This window comes from Solea solea, chromosome 11 (genome assembly GCF_958295425.1).
Source record: "Solea solea chromosome 11, fSolSol10.1, whole genome shotgun sequence".
Classification (NCBI taxonomy): domain Eukaryota; kingdom Metazoa; phylum Chordata; class Actinopteri; order Pleuronectiformes; family Soleidae; genus Solea; species Solea solea.
In genome coordinates, this window is record NC_081144.1 from 25139629 (window position 1) to 25158221 (window position 18593).

The 18593-nt window shown below is 43.9% G+C and overlaps 1 protein-coding gene across 2 annotated transcripts in view; it reads right to left on the reverse strand.

Moving 5' to 3' along the window:
- Positions 1 to 2560, reverse strand: part of itpr3 (inositol 1,4,5-trisphosphate receptor, type 3) — a 40652-nt gene extending 38092 nt beyond the window's left edge. For both annotated transcript variants that reach the window (XM_058643632.1, XM_058643631.1), the window contains exon 1: positions 2025 to 2560. In XM_058643632.1, the coding sequence (XP_058499615.1) occupies positions 2025 to 2116 (92 nt within the window). In that variant the 5' untranslated portion in view covers positions 2117 to 2560. The remainder of the gene's footprint in view (positions 1 to 2024) is intronic.
- Between the last annotated feature and the right edge of the window lie 16033 nt (positions 2561 to 18593).

Sequence of the window (18593 nt, forward strand, 5' to 3'; positions counted from 1 at the left end):
TGACGTCATAAACGTCACAATGCTGACTGTGAACTGACTTCAAGTCTTATCAATGATGATGATGTCACTGATGATGTCATTACAGTTGATGAAACTGAGATTTAACCAATAAAAAAAAAAATTTAAGTAGATAGGGCGGGGCGATATGGACCAAAATTGATATCGCGATATTTTTTGTTCGAATGGCAATATGCGATATTATAACGATATTTTGAACAAAACGGTTTAGCTCGCTAGCTCACCGGTTGGCCACTCAGCTGACAGCAACAAATGTCTGTTGCGTAGCGTAGTGTGGAGCGGGACAACACTACGTAGTACATACATGTAAGGGGCTTGGCTGAGCCGCTGAACTAGGCTTCTAGGGTCAGAGAGAAGCGGTCGGCTTTATTAAATAAATAATATATAATATACCTGTATATTGCCCAGCACTAGAAGTAGATGCAAACTTTGTGGACGAGTCCGGCCGATTCACGTGATGTGCACTTTTATTTAAACTAGAGAGAGAGGGGGAGGGAGAGAGGAAGAGAGAGAGGGAGGGACACATGTCCACAGTCTAAACACATGAGGACACATGTCCACTGTCTATCACATGAGGACACATGTCCACAGTCTAAACACATGAGGACACATGTCCACTGTCTAACACATGAGGACACATGTCCACTGTCTAAACACATGAGGACACATGTCCACTGTCTAAACACATGAGGACACATGTCCATTGTCTAGACACATGTCCACAGTATAAACACATGAGACACATGTCAACTGTCTAAGCACATGAGGACAGATGTCCACAGTCTAAACACATGAGGACACATGTCCACAATATAAACACATGAGACACATGTCAACTGTCTAAACACATGAGGACACATGTCCACAGTCTAAACACATGAGGACACATGTCCACAGTCTAAACAAACCAGCTGAAATGAGGACATATGTCCACTGTATAATACATGAGGACACGTGTCCAAAGTCCAAACACATGAGGACACATGTCCACAGTCTAAACATACCAGCTGACATGAGGACACATGTCCACAGTCTAAAAACATGAGGACACATGTCCACAGTCTAAACCAAGAGGACACATGTCCACTGTCTAAACACATGAGGACACATGTTGACAGTCTAAACACATGAGGACACATGTCCACTGTCTAGACACATGTCCACAGTCTAAACACATGAGGACACATGTACACTGTCTAACACATGAGGACACATGTCCACTGTCTAAACACATGAGGACACATGTCCACAGTCTAAACACATGAGGACACATGACCACTGTCTAAACACATGAGGACACATGTCCACTGTCTAGACACATGTCCACTGTCTAAACACATGATGACACATGTCCACTGTATAACACATGAGGACACATGTCCACAGTCTAAACACACGAGGACACATGTCCACAGTCTACACACATGAGGACACATGTCCACTGTATAACACATGAGGACACATGTCCACAGTCTAAACACACGAGGACACATGTCCACAGTCTACACACATGAGGACACATGTCCACTGTATAAACACATGAGGACACATGTCCACAGTCTAAACAAACCAGCTGACATGAGGACACATGTCCACTGTATAATACATGAGGACACATGTCCACTGTCTAAACACATGAGGACACATGTCCACAGTCTAAACAAACCAGCTGACATGAGGACACATGTCCACAGTCTAAACACACGAGGACACATGTCTACTGTATAAACACATAAAGACACATGCCCACGGTCTAAACACATGAGGACACATGTCCACAGTCTAAACACATGAGGACACATGTCTACTGTAGAAACACATGAAGACACATGTCCATAGTCTAAACACATGAGGACACATGTCAACTGTCTAAACACACGAGGACACATGTCAACTGTCTAAACAAATAGGTGAGAGGGACGGGAGGGGACAAAGCCAAAAACAAACAAAGAAGACACAGCAGACAGGTAACGAGGACAGATACAGACAGACAGACAGGGACTCACCCCAGTGTACTGATGAAGCCGTTGACTGATCCTTCTGCGTAAAGAGACACGATGTCTCCAATGTGGAGAAAACTGGAGGCAGAGTCCGACATTCTCGTCCCGAAATAGTGTCCCCGAGACAGATACACAACTTGGGACAGGTACGCCTGTCCTGTCCTCGATCTCTGTCGGTCCTCAGGTTGTCCTCCTTCTGTGTCCCCGAGTGTAAAAGATTCAAGAGTTAAAGTCTTTCTGCAACTGTGAGACAGAGAGACACACACACTGTCCTCTGTGTGTGTCTGGCTGTGTGTCCTCTGTGTCTCTGTGACAGTGGAAACTCTCAGCAGAGTCTCGTGTGTCTCACCTGCAGACAGCCGCGTCTTCACTGCCGGGTTCTATAGGAACACACACACACACACACACACAAACCACACACACACACACACACAGCTGATCAGTGAACGAAGAAGTCTTCGTGTGTGTGTGTGTGTGAGAGAGAGAGAGAGAGAGAGAGAGTAAAAGTGTGGACTCTCTCTGTCAGTGTGAGCGGGGGCGTGCGTGCGTGTGCGCGCTCCCGCCGATAAAAAACCAGGAAGTGAGTGAACACAAACACACACACACACACACTAGGCAGAGCGGGAATTACAAGCAGTAGCGTGCACGGGCAGGTTTATAAGCCCCGCCCCTTCACCTGAATAATAATATAAGTCCAGTTTCCTCTTTGTAAACCACTCACTCTCCCACACCAAAGTCCAGAGAGAAAATCAGTGATTTTAGCACAGACACAGGAGCTGCTGGTCCTCTGCTGCCTCGTGTGGTCACTTTGTGTCACTGCGGTCAATCTGAACAAAGGTTTTTAAACACTGAAGTGACAAAATAAGACATTTGAACTTAGTGATGGAGGCAGCAGAGAATCAACAGCTCCTGTGTGTGTGATGTTAAAATCACTGATTTTCCATGTGGGCTTTGGTGTGGGAGAGTGAGTGGAAAGACGATGCAGACGTCTGTGGTGTTCAACAACATGTTGCTTCATGTTTCCGCATCAATGATAATGTTTTACATCATTAGAACATTTATTTAAACTTTAACTGTGGCTGAATGTCTACTTTAACAAGAATCTCGTTAAACAGAATTACTGTCAAATAAAATGACAGAAAATATCACAGTAATGATCGTTTGTATTATATTAGTTATTTTTGATGACACCATTCTTTAAAGGGAGACGACGTGGGTTTATTGTGAAACATCTCAATCATAATTGATCGGTATTTATTGATTAACAGGAATAGAATCAGTGAAGGTTGGATCAATTATTAATTTAGAGTTTATGTACAATTCTATACATGAAGCTGTGTGTGTGTGTGCACATGTATGTGTATCTTTGTGAGGACCAAAACAATTTAAAACTACAGGAAGCGATGACATTTTGTCCCCACATCTTTTCAGGGTTAGAATTTTAGGTTTGGATTCAAGGTCAGAATGTGTGTGTGTGTGTGTGTGTGTGTGTGTGTGTGTGTGAAACCACAATGACAACAACAAGATGAAGGCATTCACTGAGTCACAAAACCCTGCTTCTTTAACAGTTACAACAGGAAGTCCAGTCAGCATGAGTCCACATACACACACACACACACACACACACACTCACACTCACACACCTCTGCTCTGACTGAGTAGAACGAAAAAACAACCTAACAAACAACAATAAAAACCCTGAACTCACCTCATTGGTCAGGATCAGAGGGCGACGCCCACATGGCTGTCATGGTCACTGTGAAGCTGTAACATATTATTGTTTTGTCTGAGTTTAAAGTTCACATTCTACTTCCTGGTTTGTAACCATTGCACCATGTGACTGTGACATGTGACCATTCATTCATTCATTCACATTCATGTTCATGTGACCATTCATTCACATTCATGTTCATGTTGTTTTTGTATTTAGTAGTTTGTTCACTGCACCAGTCCTCTGTGTGTGTGTGTGTGTGTGTGAGTGGTTTCCGTGGCGATGGACAGGACAGGCCAACAGTAGGTTTGTTCTGAAATTCTGGACACAGACCAGGGCCCCACGTCCTCCTTACAGGGTCAGTTCCGCTTTTTTTGAAGGTGGTTGTTGCATGTAACTGAGCTGCAGCGCCCCCTGCTGCTGAGAACCAACCTGAGACAAACCTGCCTAAGAGTGGAAGAAAATTAAGACAAATTATTTAAGTATACGATATCTATGTCACACGTCTTTATCTCACTGTGAGACAGACTTTTCCAACAGGAAAGTGAAGTTTGTAAACCACTCACTCTCCCACACCAAACCACATGGAGAAAATCAGTGATTTTAACTTCAGTTTCCTGTTGGAAAAGTCTGGGGTTAAATTTGTTTGTCCACACGTATTTTTTGATTTGAATGCGTGTTTTGAGATCCACAAATAAAAAAATCGCATTTGTAACTTGTACAATGATTTTTACAAATATAGGTGTGTATTTGTAAATAATATGACATTTGTAAAACTGAAAATTGCATTTGTGAATTGTGCAAATGCTATTTTCAGTTTCCGCATTTTGTGGATCGCCAGCCCACGCATTCCTCTCTTTAGTTACGTGTTTTACAAGTACAATCTAGCTGAAGTGACAATTACATTACATTACATTACACGTCATTTAGCAGACGCTTTTATCCAAAGCGACTTACAAGGGAATTGAGTACAACCTGCCAGGTGGCTTTTATGTGTTGTTACAGGAATGATGTTTTTTTCTTGGATGATTTTTGCTTGATTTTACTGTTTTGTAGGTGGTTTACAAATAAAGCTAACTTATCATTATAATTACAATTTATGGTAAATATAATTAAAGTCAGGCCAGAAAACCTGTATAAATAACTATAAATAACTAAAACCTGCTTTGTTGTAATATTTAAAAAAATGGAAAAGAATTGCCTAAATTTATTAACATTTCTCATAAAGTTTTCACATCGCAGAGTTCCCTGACAGTAGCGACAGTAGTAAAAATATAGATTATAAAGATCTATACATGCCTGTGTCCATATCTCGAGGTGTCCTGTGGACACTTTGTGGTCACTTTGTGGTCAATGGGAAAATTGCTTTTAGTATTTTATGTTGCAGTACCAAGAGTGGCCACCATGACAAAATGTCTTCAAGGCAGAGGGGGCGGTGCTCTATCCAGTTCTCATAATACATCCATGCCATGGAGTGCATTGTCACTTCAGCTAGATTGTACTTGTAAAACACTGCCACCTGCTGATAAAGGGATTATTGAGACAAATGTAATGTCTCAAAAATCCGTAACTGTGGAAAGAGAGGAATGCGTGTGCTGGCGATCCATAAATGCGGAATCACAATTCACAAATGCATATTATTTACAAATACAAATCTATATTTGTAAAAATCAATATACAAGTTACAAATTGGATTTTTTTATTTGTGGATTTCAAAACACGCATTCAAATCAAGAAATACGTGTGGATCACCCTCCGCAGTTATACAGATATTATTGACACAAATGTAACCCCATAGAAAAGTCTGTCTAACAGTGAAATAAAGACGTGAACGTGTTCTTAAAGACGTCGTAGACTTTTTATACTTTTGTTAAAAGGCTAAAATCTGATGGTTTTATCTTTGAGACGCAAGTTTGAGAACCACTGAATCAGAGGAACTCAGGACCAGACCAGACCAGACCAGTTTAATGTGGATTAACTCTGATGTTACAATGACGTGAGTGGATTTAAATGAATTTCATGCTTTGAAACATTTTCCACAGACTTTCTCTGCCATATAAGGACTGTGTGTGTGTGTGTGTGCGTGTGTACTGACCCGTGCTGTCTGTCCACCTCAGAGACACCGCTGTCCTTATATGGACCTCGTCCTCGCACCTGATAGAACAACACCTGTCACCTGTCAATCACTATCAACTACTTGTTGATAGTGGGGGGACAGTGGGGGGTCAAAGGTCAAACTGGATTCCAGACAGGAAGCTGAAGTTTTTGAAACCATTTGTCACAGCTTTAAAATAAAAGTTCTGATTTCCGTCACTGTGCGTTTGTGTGTGTGTGTGTGTGTGCGTGTGTGATCGGGCCCTAAATATGCCAGAGCTAGCATAAGGCCTTATAGAAGATTAGGAAACAGTAACAATACATGTGTTAACAACAAATGCAAAACAATAGATGAGAAAAGGCTGAATCGTCGCAATAAATATTGTATAAGGTGCAATTTATTTTGTATAAAATGGAGAACATCACCACACAAATCAGTTAAACAAAATAAATAAATAAAAACTAAAAAAAAAAAGGTTTAAAGATTGGTTTGCTTTTATATATATATATAGTTTGTTTTGAGTTTTGTCCTGTTTGGTGTTCCGTACGGGGCTGAGGGCCATGAGTTTGACACCACTGGGTCACATGTTTGTGTCAGATGCAGAACTTTGGTCCATTTCTCTGTGTGAAATATTCAGGTTCCTGAGTCTGAGTTTGAATCGTAAACGACATTTAAAATGAAGGTTTCTGGAAACTTTCTGAAGTCACACATACACACACACACACACACACACACACAATCACCCACACACATACACGTACACACACACACACACACACACACACACAGCCCTCTTGTCAAACACTGTACTGGGAACACACACACTCAACAAACACATTAACACACACACCCACGTGATTATGTCACTTTTATGAAAGGTGTGTGTGTGTAGGCACAAAGGTAGGCACGCAGGTAGGTATGCAGGTAGGCACGAAGGTAGGCACGCAGGTAGGCACGAAGGTAGGTACGCAGGTAGGCACGAAGGTAGGCACGCAGGTAGGTATGCAGGTAGGCACGAAGGTAGGCACACAGGTAGGTACGCAGGTAGGCACGAAAGTAGGTACGCAGGTAGGCACGCAGGTAGGTACGCAGGTAGGCACGAAGGTAGGCACACAGGTAGGTACGCAGGTAGGCACGAAGGTAGGTACGCAGGTAGGCACGAAGGTAGGCACACAGGTAGGCACGAAGGTAGGTACGCAGGTAGGCACACAGGTAGGCACGAAGGTAGGCACGCAGGTAGGTATGCAGTAGTGATGTGTCGTTCGTGAACGTTTCGTTCAAAATTAACTAATCTTTTATATGACTCGGGAGTAATGAGTAATTTCAGTGAGTGATTCATTCATTTTCATGCAGTACCTTCCTTTGCCACATGGCAGACAGCCGCATAAGCTCAGTCAGCAGGACAGGAAACAGAAATGATTAGTTCAGGATTCACTCAACTGAGTGGTTCGTTCGTTCATTTTCATGCAGTACCTTCCTTCGCCACATGGCAGACAGCTGCATAAACTCAGTCAGCAGGACAGGAAACAGAAATGATTAGTTCAGGAGTGACTCAACCGAGTGGTTCGTTCATTCATTTTCATGCAGTACCTTCCTTCACCACATGATGGCAGGCAGCTGCATAAACTCAGCAGGAAAGGAAACAGAAATGATTAGTTCAGGAGTGACTCAACCGAGTGGTTCGTTCGTTCATTTTCATGCAGTACCTTCCTTCGCCACACGATGGCAGGCAGCTGCATAAGCTCAGCAGGAAAGGAAACAGAAATGATTAGTTCAGGATTCACTCAACTGAGCGAGCGTCCGTCCTTAGGTCACGTGACAGCTACCTAGTCACTGTCGTGCTGTTAAACAACAATGGCAGTGAGGATACAGGATTCAAGTCACTTTATTGAGGTGTGTATTTGCTTTCCTAGTGTTTCATATGGTTTGAATTGCTTGTGGCATTTTGTTTATTATACTTTGTCAGCTGAAGCAAACCATGTTAAGTGTTTGAGAACCGCAGTCTTTTTTTACAACGCCCACAAGAGGGATACAGCGCCAACCGCTGTAAAAATGAACGAAATGAACGAAATGACTCAAAAAAAGATTAGTTAAATTGACTGTCCGAGAGTAAAAGATCCAAGACAGTAAGAAGAGTTGAACTTCCCATCACTAGTATGCAGGTAGGCACGAAGGTAGGCACGAAGGTAGGCACGCAGGTAGGTATGCAGGTAGACACGAAGGTAGGCACGAAGGTAGGTACGCAGGTTGGCACAAAGGTAGGCACACAGGTAGGCACGCAGGTAGGTATGCAGGTAGACATGAAGGTAGGTACGCAGGTAGGCACGATGGTAGGCACGCAGGTAGGTATGCAGGTAGGCACGAAGGTAGGCACACAGGTAGGTACGCAGGTAGGCACAAAGGTAGGCACGCAGGTAGGTATGCAGGTAGGCACGAAGGTAGGCATGCAGGTAGGCACAAAGGTAGGTAGGTACGCAGGTAGGTAGGTATGCAGGTAGGCACAAAGGTAGGCACACAGGTAGGCACACAGGTTGGCACACAGGTAGGCACACAGGTAGGTATGCAGGTAGGTATGCAGGTAAGCACGAAGGTAGGCACACAGGTAGGCACGAAGGTAGGCACGCAGGTAGGTACACAGGTAGGCACGCAGGTAGGTACGCAGGTAGATACGCAGGTAGGCACGAAGGTAGGCACACAGGTAGGCACGCAGGTTGGCACAAAGGTATGCACACAGGTAGACACACAGGTTGGCACAAAGGTAGGCACACAGGTTGGCACAAAGGTAGGTACGCAGGTAGGTACAAAGGTAGACACACAGGTAGGCACGCAGGTAGGTATGCAGGTAGGCACGAAGGTAGGTATGCAGGTAGGCACGAAGGTAGGCATGCAGGTAGGCACAAAGGTAGGTAGGTACGCAGGTAGGTAGGTATGCAGGTAGGCACAAAGGTAGGCACACAGGTAGGCACACAGGTTGGCACACAGGTAGGCACACAGGTAGGTATGCAGGTAGGTATGCAGGTAAGCACGAAGGTAGGCACACAGGTAGGCACGAAGGTAGGCACGCAGGTAGGTACGCAGGTAGGCACGCAGGTAGGTACGCAGGTAGATACGCAGGTAGGCACGAAGGTAGGCACACAGGTAGGCACGCAGGTTGGCACAAAGATAGGCACACAGGTAGACACACAGGTTGGCACAAAGGTAGGCACACAGGTTGGCACAAAGGTAGGTACGCAGGTAGGTACAAAGGTAGACACACAGGTAGGCACGCAGGTAGGTATGCAGGTAGGCACGAAGGTAGGTATGCAGGTAGGCACGAAGGTAGGCATGCAGGTAGGCACAAAGGTAGGTAGGTACGCAGGTAGGTAGGTATGCAGGTAGGCACAAAGGTAGGCACACAGGTAGGCACACAGGTTGGCACACAGGTAGGCACACAGGTAGGTATGCAGGTAGGTATGCAGGTAAGCACGAAGGTAGGCACACAGGTAGGCACGAAGGTAGGCACGCAGGTAGGTACGCAGGTAGGCACGCAGGTAGGTACGCAGGTAGATACGCAGGTAGGCACGAAGGTAGGCACACAGGTAGGCACGCAGGTTGGCACAAAGATAGGCACACAGGTAGACACACAGGTTGGCACAAAGGTAGGCACACAGGTTGGCACAAAGGTAGGTACGCAGGTAGGTATGCAGGTAGGCACGAAGGTAGGCACGCAGGTAGGTATGCAGGTAGGCACGAAGGTAGGCACGCAGGTAGGTATGCAGGTAGGCACGAAGGTAGGCAGGTACGCAGGTATGCACAAAGGTCGGTAGGTACGCAGGTAGGCACGCAGATAGTTACACATGTATATAGATTGCTACATCTATTAATGAAAGAAAAAAGATTCATTATAACTTGAATAATGATGGATTAACCTGTAACTGAAGCCTTGGACAGGAGTAGACCTGGTTGTATGATATTGAATTCAGCTTTATCAATGTGCACCAGAGTGACGACTGTGTCTTCTGTGCTTACCTGTATGCAAATTGAAAGGAATCCTAGGAATGAGCTCTTCCTGAGTTGAGATTTTGGACTATAATCTAAATGTGTCCACATATTATATCTGTGTTATTGTCTGGTTTCAGCAAGTGTCCTCTTGTAAGACAGTAGAGGTGACAGCTCTAAACATGTGAGAGGAAAAACTAATAAAACAGGATATTTTAATTTAATTTTCATCATCAGCCTGTGGAAAGATCCTTCAAATGTCTGTGTCAACATGTCACTGCTGCTAACAGCACTAATGATTATTGAATTATTTAAAGTCCTTGTTTGAACTCCAAACTCATGATAATTATTGTTTGATTGAATCTGCATGTGTTTAGACTGAGGAGGAAACATGTCAGGCGTCACGAATGATAATGAAATATTGTTCTTGCCAATAAAGATGTTTCTTGTTCATGTGTTCACCCAGCTGCTTCCCAAAGTTTTCTGTAAAACAAAGTTCTGTCATGCTCTGCGTCAGTGGTAACCATGGCCTGCTGTGTTTCCCATTCCAACTTTATCACACAACACTGAACTTGCGTTGAGACAAGGAAATGAGATTTCTTTAAGAGATGGCACCCCAATGACATCACCATGTGTCAAATCAGACATCCTAGAGCACCTGGCGGAGGCCATGTTTTCCTACACAGCTTACCCAAATGATGCCCAGAGATCTGAGGTGCCACAGGCACTAGTAGAGAAGCATCCCTGCTTGAAGGAGCCTGGATCTTTTAATGGAACTTACGGGTGGCAGCAAAGCCTAAAGTACAAATGTGGAAACTATCGGACAAAACGGAAAGCACTGGGAAGCCCTGAACTCCTGGTAAACTCACTGAGTCACAAGTCAGAGGATGAGCGAAGACCTGCTGAAAATGTCAAGAAACCAAAGAGGGCAGAAGTGAATTACCTGCCCTCACACCCACCTGGTGAAACAGATGACACGCTTGAGAATCTGAGACTTGACCTATTTGCAGCCTGTCAGAGAAAGGACTGTGCCAGGAGCATAAATGATATGATGGCCAGAACATACAGTTGGAGAAGACAGGAAGTGGTTGCCAAGTCTCCTGGGGTGGCAGAATTTAAGGAAAGATGGCCTGCCCTCTTCTAACCATTCCAGGTAAATGATTTATCATTCTATTTTTCCTGACCAAGTTTCCAGTGTGACTTGGACATGACATACTAGACTCACTTTTTGCCTGACAACGTATACTAAAGCCTTTAATATCTTAAGTAACAGTCAACATTTGCTGTCTTACAGATTAATAAAGAGTTCCGAAGGTGCACTGCTATTCCACTGAAATCAACATTTATGTCCCAGCTGGACAGATACACTCCAAAGCTCCTGGAGCTCTTCAGTGCAAAAGGAGGAGTGACTGATCAGCGCATCAAGAACTTGTTGATGGAACTGATACAGGTAGGTTAAAAGTGGTTTAAAAGGTTAAAACTGACTAATCATGCTCTAAAGGAATAATGGTATCACAGATTTGAAGTACAATTGCCAACACATTTCATTTATTTATTTATTATTCTTCTATTAACTCTAGGACCCAAGTGCCTCTGCAGTGAAGAAGAGAGATGTGACTCTGAGAGGCCTCATAAGAGTACATGGGAGAGAGTGGACAGCAGCTAATCTCTGACTACTGTGTAAGTATTGTTTAAGAGCAGGTTTGGATCAGTCTCATGTAAAAGCTTAAATTGGGTTAACTTTTATGTGAACTGACTGAACCAGCAGTTGTCAGGTGGAGCTGTTTGATTTTGTTTTTGTTTTCATTTCTAGTGGTTCTATTCAGGTTTTTTAATTACCTTTTTGTATCTCAAAGGGAACTGCAGAGACCACTGTTCATGAGGACCAGAAAATGAAGAATATGAGCATCTACATCTGTCGTGAGCCAAATGCAGTAGGAATCATCATTGAGGGAATACCAGTCCTTACTCATCTTGGAAACCTGGCCAAAGCATGCTGCCTACTCCTGGGGTTGACATATGCACTTAATCTTGAGTATCCATCCAAACTTTCCAAAACATTTGAGGTGTTTCAAAGACTTTTTGTGGGACTCGACACACTGCGCCCAAAACCAACCCCCAAATTCATGACTCTCAAAAACAAGCTTCTAGGATAGGCAGTCAGCCATGACTGTCAGCTTGCACTTATGAACAGCTAGTTTCTTGTGTCTGTTCAAGAATCATTATATACATTGTACATTGAGTGGAATTCATCAGAATGTTGTAATGGTTGGTGCTGTTCAGGTTTTATACAAAGCTGCTGGTCATAGTTTCTGGTGTGTAAATTGTTCAGTTTTTCTAGATTTTTTGTATGTTTTATACACACTATATAACATACAAATGTTATGGCCCCACTGTGAAGCTGCAACTTGTCAGAAGGTGGGATCTGTGAGTTGTTTAAGTTAAGATGCTTTAATATGATGTACACAGTCAAAAACTGTACTCTAAATGTTCTACTAAGCAGCACATAATAATCTGAGGTCAACTCTACTAAATACAGATGTTCTTGACTGTTTATATGGTGCAGCTCATTGCCACTATTTGGATATGGCTTGTGAATATGTTTTTATATTATATTATATATAATATTATATATATAATATATATATTTATATTATGTATATGCCTCTCCGGGAACCATCACCTTACCGTGGTGGAGAGGTTTGAGTGCCCCTGTGATTCTGAGAGCTGTGTTGTCTGGAGCCTAGTGCTCCTGGTAGGGTCTCCCAAGGCAAATTGGTCTCAGCGGAGGGGCCTGACGAAGAATGGTTCAAAGACCTCATGAAAAAACAACAGAGGAAGAGAGTGACCCTGCCCGGAGGAAGCCTGGGGCCCCCGCCTGGAGCCAGGCCCAGACGGAGGGCCCGTGAGCGAACGCCTGGTGGCCGGGTCTACCACGGGGCCCGGCCGGGCACAGCCCGAACAAGTCCCGTGGCCTCTTCATTGTCCTCCTGTGGACCCACCACCTGCAGGGAGATCAACTGGGGTCGGGTGCGCTGCCACATGGGTGGCGGTGAAGGTCGGGGATCTCGACGTACTGGACCTGGGCGGCAGAAGCTGGTTCTGGGGACATGGAACGTCACCTTGCTGTGGGGGAAAGAGCCGGAGCTTGTGCGGGAGATGGAGCGCTACCAATTAGATCTGGTGGGGCTTACCTCCACGCACAGCCTTGGCTCTTGAACCACACTCCTGGATAGGGGTTGGAAGTTATTCTTCTCTGGAGTTGCCCAGGGTGTAAGGCGCCGGGCGGGTGTGGGGATACTCACAAGCCCCCGGCTGAGCGCCGCTGTGTTGGAGTTTACCCCGGTGGACGAGAGGGTCGCCTCCCTGCGCCTTAGGGTTGCGGGGGGGGAAAGCCCTGACTGCTGTTTGTGCTTATGCACCGAACAGCAGCTCGGAGTACCCGGCCTTCTTGGAGGCCCTAGACGGAGTCCTGCAAGGGGCTCCGTCGGGGGACTCCATAGTTCTGCTGGGAGATTTCAGCGCGCACGTGGGCAGCGATGGGGAAACCTGGAGAGGCGTGATTGGGAAGAACGGCCTACCTGATCTAAATCAGAGTGGTCGTTTGTTATTGGATTTCTGTGCAAGTCATGGACTATCCATAACAAACACCATGTTCGAGCATAAGGACGCTCATAAGTGTACTTGGTACCAGAGTGTCCTTGGCCGAAGGTCGATGATCGATTTTGTGATCGTTTCATCTGATCTAAGGCCGCATGTTCTGGACACTCGGGTGAAGAGAGGGGCAGAGCTGTCAACTGATCACCATCTGGTGGTGAGTTGGGTCAGAGGATGGGGGAGGACTCTGGATAGACCTGGTAAACCCAAACGTGTAGTGCGGATGAACTGGGAACATCTGGAGGATGCCCCTGTCCGAGAGGCCTTCAACTCTCACCTCCGGCGGAGCTTTTCCTGTATCCCTGTGGAGGCTGGGGACATTGAACCTGAATGGGCAGTGTTCAAAGACTCTATTGTGAAAGCTGTAGTGGAGAGCTGTGGCTCCAGGGCTTTAGTTGCCTCAAGGGGCGGTAACCCTCGAACATCGTGGTGGACACCGGTGGTCAGGGAAGCTGTCCGACTGAAGAAGGAGTGTTTCCGGGATATGTTATCCCGGAGGACTCCTGAGGCAGTTGCAAGGTATCGACAGGCCCGATGGGCGGCAGCCTCTGCTGTGGCAGACGCAAAGCAGCGGGTAGGTAGGTAGGCACGCAGGTAGGTATGCAGGTAGGCACGAAGGTAGGTACGCAGGTAGGTATGCAGGTAGGCACACAGGTAGGCACGAAGGTAGTCACGCAGGTAGGTATGCAGGTAGGCACGCAGGTAGGCACGAAGGTAGTCACGCAGGTAGGTATCCAGGTAGGCACGCAGGTAGGCACGAAGGTAGGTACGAAGGTAGGCACGCAGGTAGGCATGAAGGTAGGCACGCAGGTAGGCACGCAAGTAGGTATGCAGGTAGGCACGCAGGTAGGCACGCAGGTAGGCACACAGGTAGGTACGCAGGTAGGCACGAAGGTAGGCACACAGGTAGGCACGAAGGTAGGCACGCAGGTAGGTATGCAGGTAGGTACGCAGGTAGGTACGCAGGTAGTCACGAAGGTTGGCACAAAGGTAGGCACGCAGGTAGGCATGCAGGTAGGTACATAGAGAGGCACGAAGGCCATCATCAGTGTCAACAATTCACTGCTGCCAACAGCGCTAATGATTATTGAATTATTTAAAGTCCTTGTTTGAACTCCCAACTCATGATAATTATTGTTTGATTGAATCTGCATGTGTTTAGGCTGAGGAGGAAACATGTCAGGTGTACACCTGCACCTCCTCTGTGAGTGAAGTCATCTACGTTTACCTGGAGAAACCATCAGTCAACAGAGGAGGTGGACTAAAGACACAGTTCCATTATACAGTAGGTACATATGTGTGTAGGTAGGTACGCAACAATAATCATCAAGAGTTTGGAGTTCATACAAGGAATCCACTCAAGTGCAAACATAAAATTAAAATATCATTGATTTTATTTGGTTTACTCCACTTACATGTTTTAAACCGTCGTCTCCATCGTCCTATAAAAGGACACTTGCTCATCACGAAATGATAAAGCAGGCCCCTCCCCTCCGCTCTTTAACCCCACCCCTCTTGTCTGAGGTGACCATCGTCGTCACTCTGAAACAACACTTTCAGAAACAACCATGGGTCATTATGGTGTGGCTGTTCTGGCTCTGCTCGTTCTCCTGATGCTTTATAGTAAGTTTAAACATTCATGACTGTGTGAGTTTGCACTTTGTCACATTTCAACATTTGTGCTGATGATCAAACATTTTTACAACCAAAACTAACTTCATGTTTGGATATTCTCAGTTGCAGAGAACGAGGCTCAGACTGACGGTGGAATCAGTCGGGCATGTCGATTTAAGTGTCTGTCATATGAATATGCACTTATTGTGGGCTGCGACGACCAACTGTATGTTGAGATTTTCCTGATTCAATCAATATTCTGTTCATTTATTTTCATGTGAAATGTGATTATATTTCTTTCTTTTATGTGTTGCTGTTATGATTAATGGGCCTCATTCAGACAGAGCTGGAATCAGATGGTTGGACAGTCTACTGACCTCGAAATATTCAAATCAATTCTTCTGCTGATTTCAGTTCAGGTGGAATAAATATTCCCTTAACATCATTTGCTTCTTTGTGTTGTTTGTTCATGATTCTTTGGATTATTTGTCAGAATCTAATTTGATTTGTATCTAATACACACACATACACATATGAGACATGAATTAAAAATGCAGTGTGTTATGTTTTTAAAAAAAAGCTTGATGGGTTTAATGTGTTCACAAACTGTTCAAGAGTTCTCAATAAAGACACAAGGAGGCGCCACATGACACAGATTCTGTTTGATTGTTCTTGAAAATAAAGATGTTTCTTGTTCATGTGTTCACCCAGCTGCTTCCCAAAGTTTTCTGTAAAACAAAGTTCTGTCATGCTCTGCGTCTGTGGTAACTTGGCCTTACTTCATGAGTCACAATAATGGTCCTTCAAAAAGCTTAGAATGCCCCATTTTTACCTCAAATTTTCAAAAGCTCCGCCCCCTCGCGTGCTAAGCTAGAAAAACTCCTGATGGTCTAAATGTCTGTGAGACATTCCTGCAGCTTCATAACTGGATTACATGGAAACGTACAACCGTGTGTCATCTGCATAACAACGGACATTTAGGTCGTGTTTCTTAATAATATTACCAAGGCAATATTTATTTTAAGTGTGTTTACAGAGAACGTCACTCACAAATTCATGTCTCATATCAATCACACACATACACACAGACACACAAAACCTGCCAAATCTTCTCAACACAAGATTCATTACAAAATGAAGAAAATTATCAGATCACATCAGGTGTTAAAGCAGCAGTCAGGATCAGCTGTGATTCACCACTTCAACCTGTGGAGGGCAGCATTTCCCCTCTGAGTGCATGGCATGTGTCTCATTTCTTCTGTCAGACAGTGAACACGTGAGGTGACACATGAAAAAGGTGGTGAGAGAAAAAGTTTGCCTCAAAAAAAATCTCCTCGAGAGGACAAGTTGTAGCAACCGATAACGTAATAACGGCCAATAATGTAACAACGGCCAATAACGTAATAATTTAAATGTAATAAAACCAATAACGTAATAAATTGCCAATAATGTAATAAAGTTGTCGAGCCAATAATGTAATAACTTTTTGCCAATAACGTAATAACTTATTACGTTATTGGCTGGTTATTACGTTATTGGCCTTGCATTAAAAAAATCCTTTGATAATGTAATAACTGAGCCAATAATGTAATAACTGAGGTATTTATTTTATTTTCAATTTCTGGAGAGAAAGTGTCACACTAAGCCTTAATATTGCATCTTGCAACAGATGCTTAAATATCCAACCTTATAGATACCCCTCCACCATCAAACCCCCCTCCACAGGCCTAAAGGAGCAATTAAGAGTCAATTTGGATTTATATGTCACTCTTAGGGTTCCGTTATAGTACTCCGTGTATCCAACCCTGTGACAATACAGACGCTTTGACGGGGTAGTGCGTTGCAGTTTTCAGTATGGTATTGCAATTCACCGCCAGAAGGCTAGTGGCTGCGGGAATGAGTCATTAACTGACCAATGACAGCACCGCGGTCTCCATTGGTCTCAGTTGCCTGACGGATGATAACATGTTTTGGAAGCACATGTCGGGCTACAGAGAGGCTCTGACAGGGTTTTCAACGATGGAGAGGGCTCTCCGTGGCTACAGAGAGCACTTTGCCAGTATCATAAAAAAGCTTTACTTTTACTCTGGGATTGTCGAATCGGCCAAAACAGTGTTAGGGCCAGTCTGATCTACAAAGCAACATAACAATGTTAATGCTGATAATGTAATAACTTAGCCAATAATGTAATATTATACTGTATAAATATGACTGCAGCCCCCCCACACATACACATTCAATAATATCATATCATACTGCTATATCCACCTATATTTAAAAACGTAATGTTTGTCTGATGCATATGCTCTAGATATGCTGCTCCTAAATTGATTTAATGCACTCATTCACCCACATAAGCACAACCATGCGGTTCTTGAATTAAAGAAATCTGTGAATTCCATAATGATAACTTCCTGTAATTCCAGGGGTTTTTGCAGTGTCTTATGTGCTTTGTGTAGTTTGCTCATAAAAAAAATTAGGTGTAGTGGATGGCATAGTCACATAAACACATTTGGAAAATGAGTCTTAATTGAGTCATTTTCCAAATTCTTAATTTGGAAAATTTTCTTAATTGACTCCTTTAGGCCTGTGGAGGGGGGTTTGAGGGTGGAGGGGTATTAGGGCTGGGCGATATGGACTAAAAGTCATATCTCGATATTTTTTACCTGAATGGCAATACTTGAGATATATCTCGATATTTTTTCTGTGAGGTAATTGAGGTTTCCCCAAAAGCATTATAGCATATTAGACAAAATATTTTCCAGAGGCAAACCCTTTAAAAACTAAACAAACTAAACAACATAAGTTTAAGCCACATGCCAAATGTCAGAGGTCACTGAAATAAAAATGCTCCTTGAAAAAACTAAAACAAATCTCTTTCCTACATGACAATAATATACAGTAATTCATTCAAAAATACAATACTGTTACAATTTTGACAGAAATAAAAACGGACTTAATAAAATTGGAACAAACTAATGACTAATAAAATAAAAATTGTATCTGTGAAAATGAATGCTTCATTGGGTTTGAACAATTTTCTCAATTACTTCAAATAGATATTTAACACAGCTTGTTGATATGATAATTAAATAATGTCTTATATTTTATTATCAATATTTACTACTTCGGGCTTCAATATGTGACTGACATAAATTAAATTTTACCCACCACGGACTGGCATTTTTAAGGTTCCTAACGATGTCAAGCAAGGAAAGTGACTCGGTTCCGCCCAAAAATCGAAGTAAATCTCAAAGCACAACGAGAGGCCGACCGAACGTTGAGGTGCAAGATGGCGGCTCGGGTGCAGGTGACTACTCCTCACAGCAAGTTCAGGAGAAGCTGGCCAAATTTACAAACGCACTGGAAGCTATGACAACACGGGTGGAAGGCAACAGTGAAAGATTGGACGAAGCTGAGGGCCGAGTGTCCACACTGGAGGACATGCTAGCTACCACTGAAAACAAGCTCCGGGAAGTTGAGAAGAAGTTACAAACTCTCACTGAAAAAGCAGACGAGT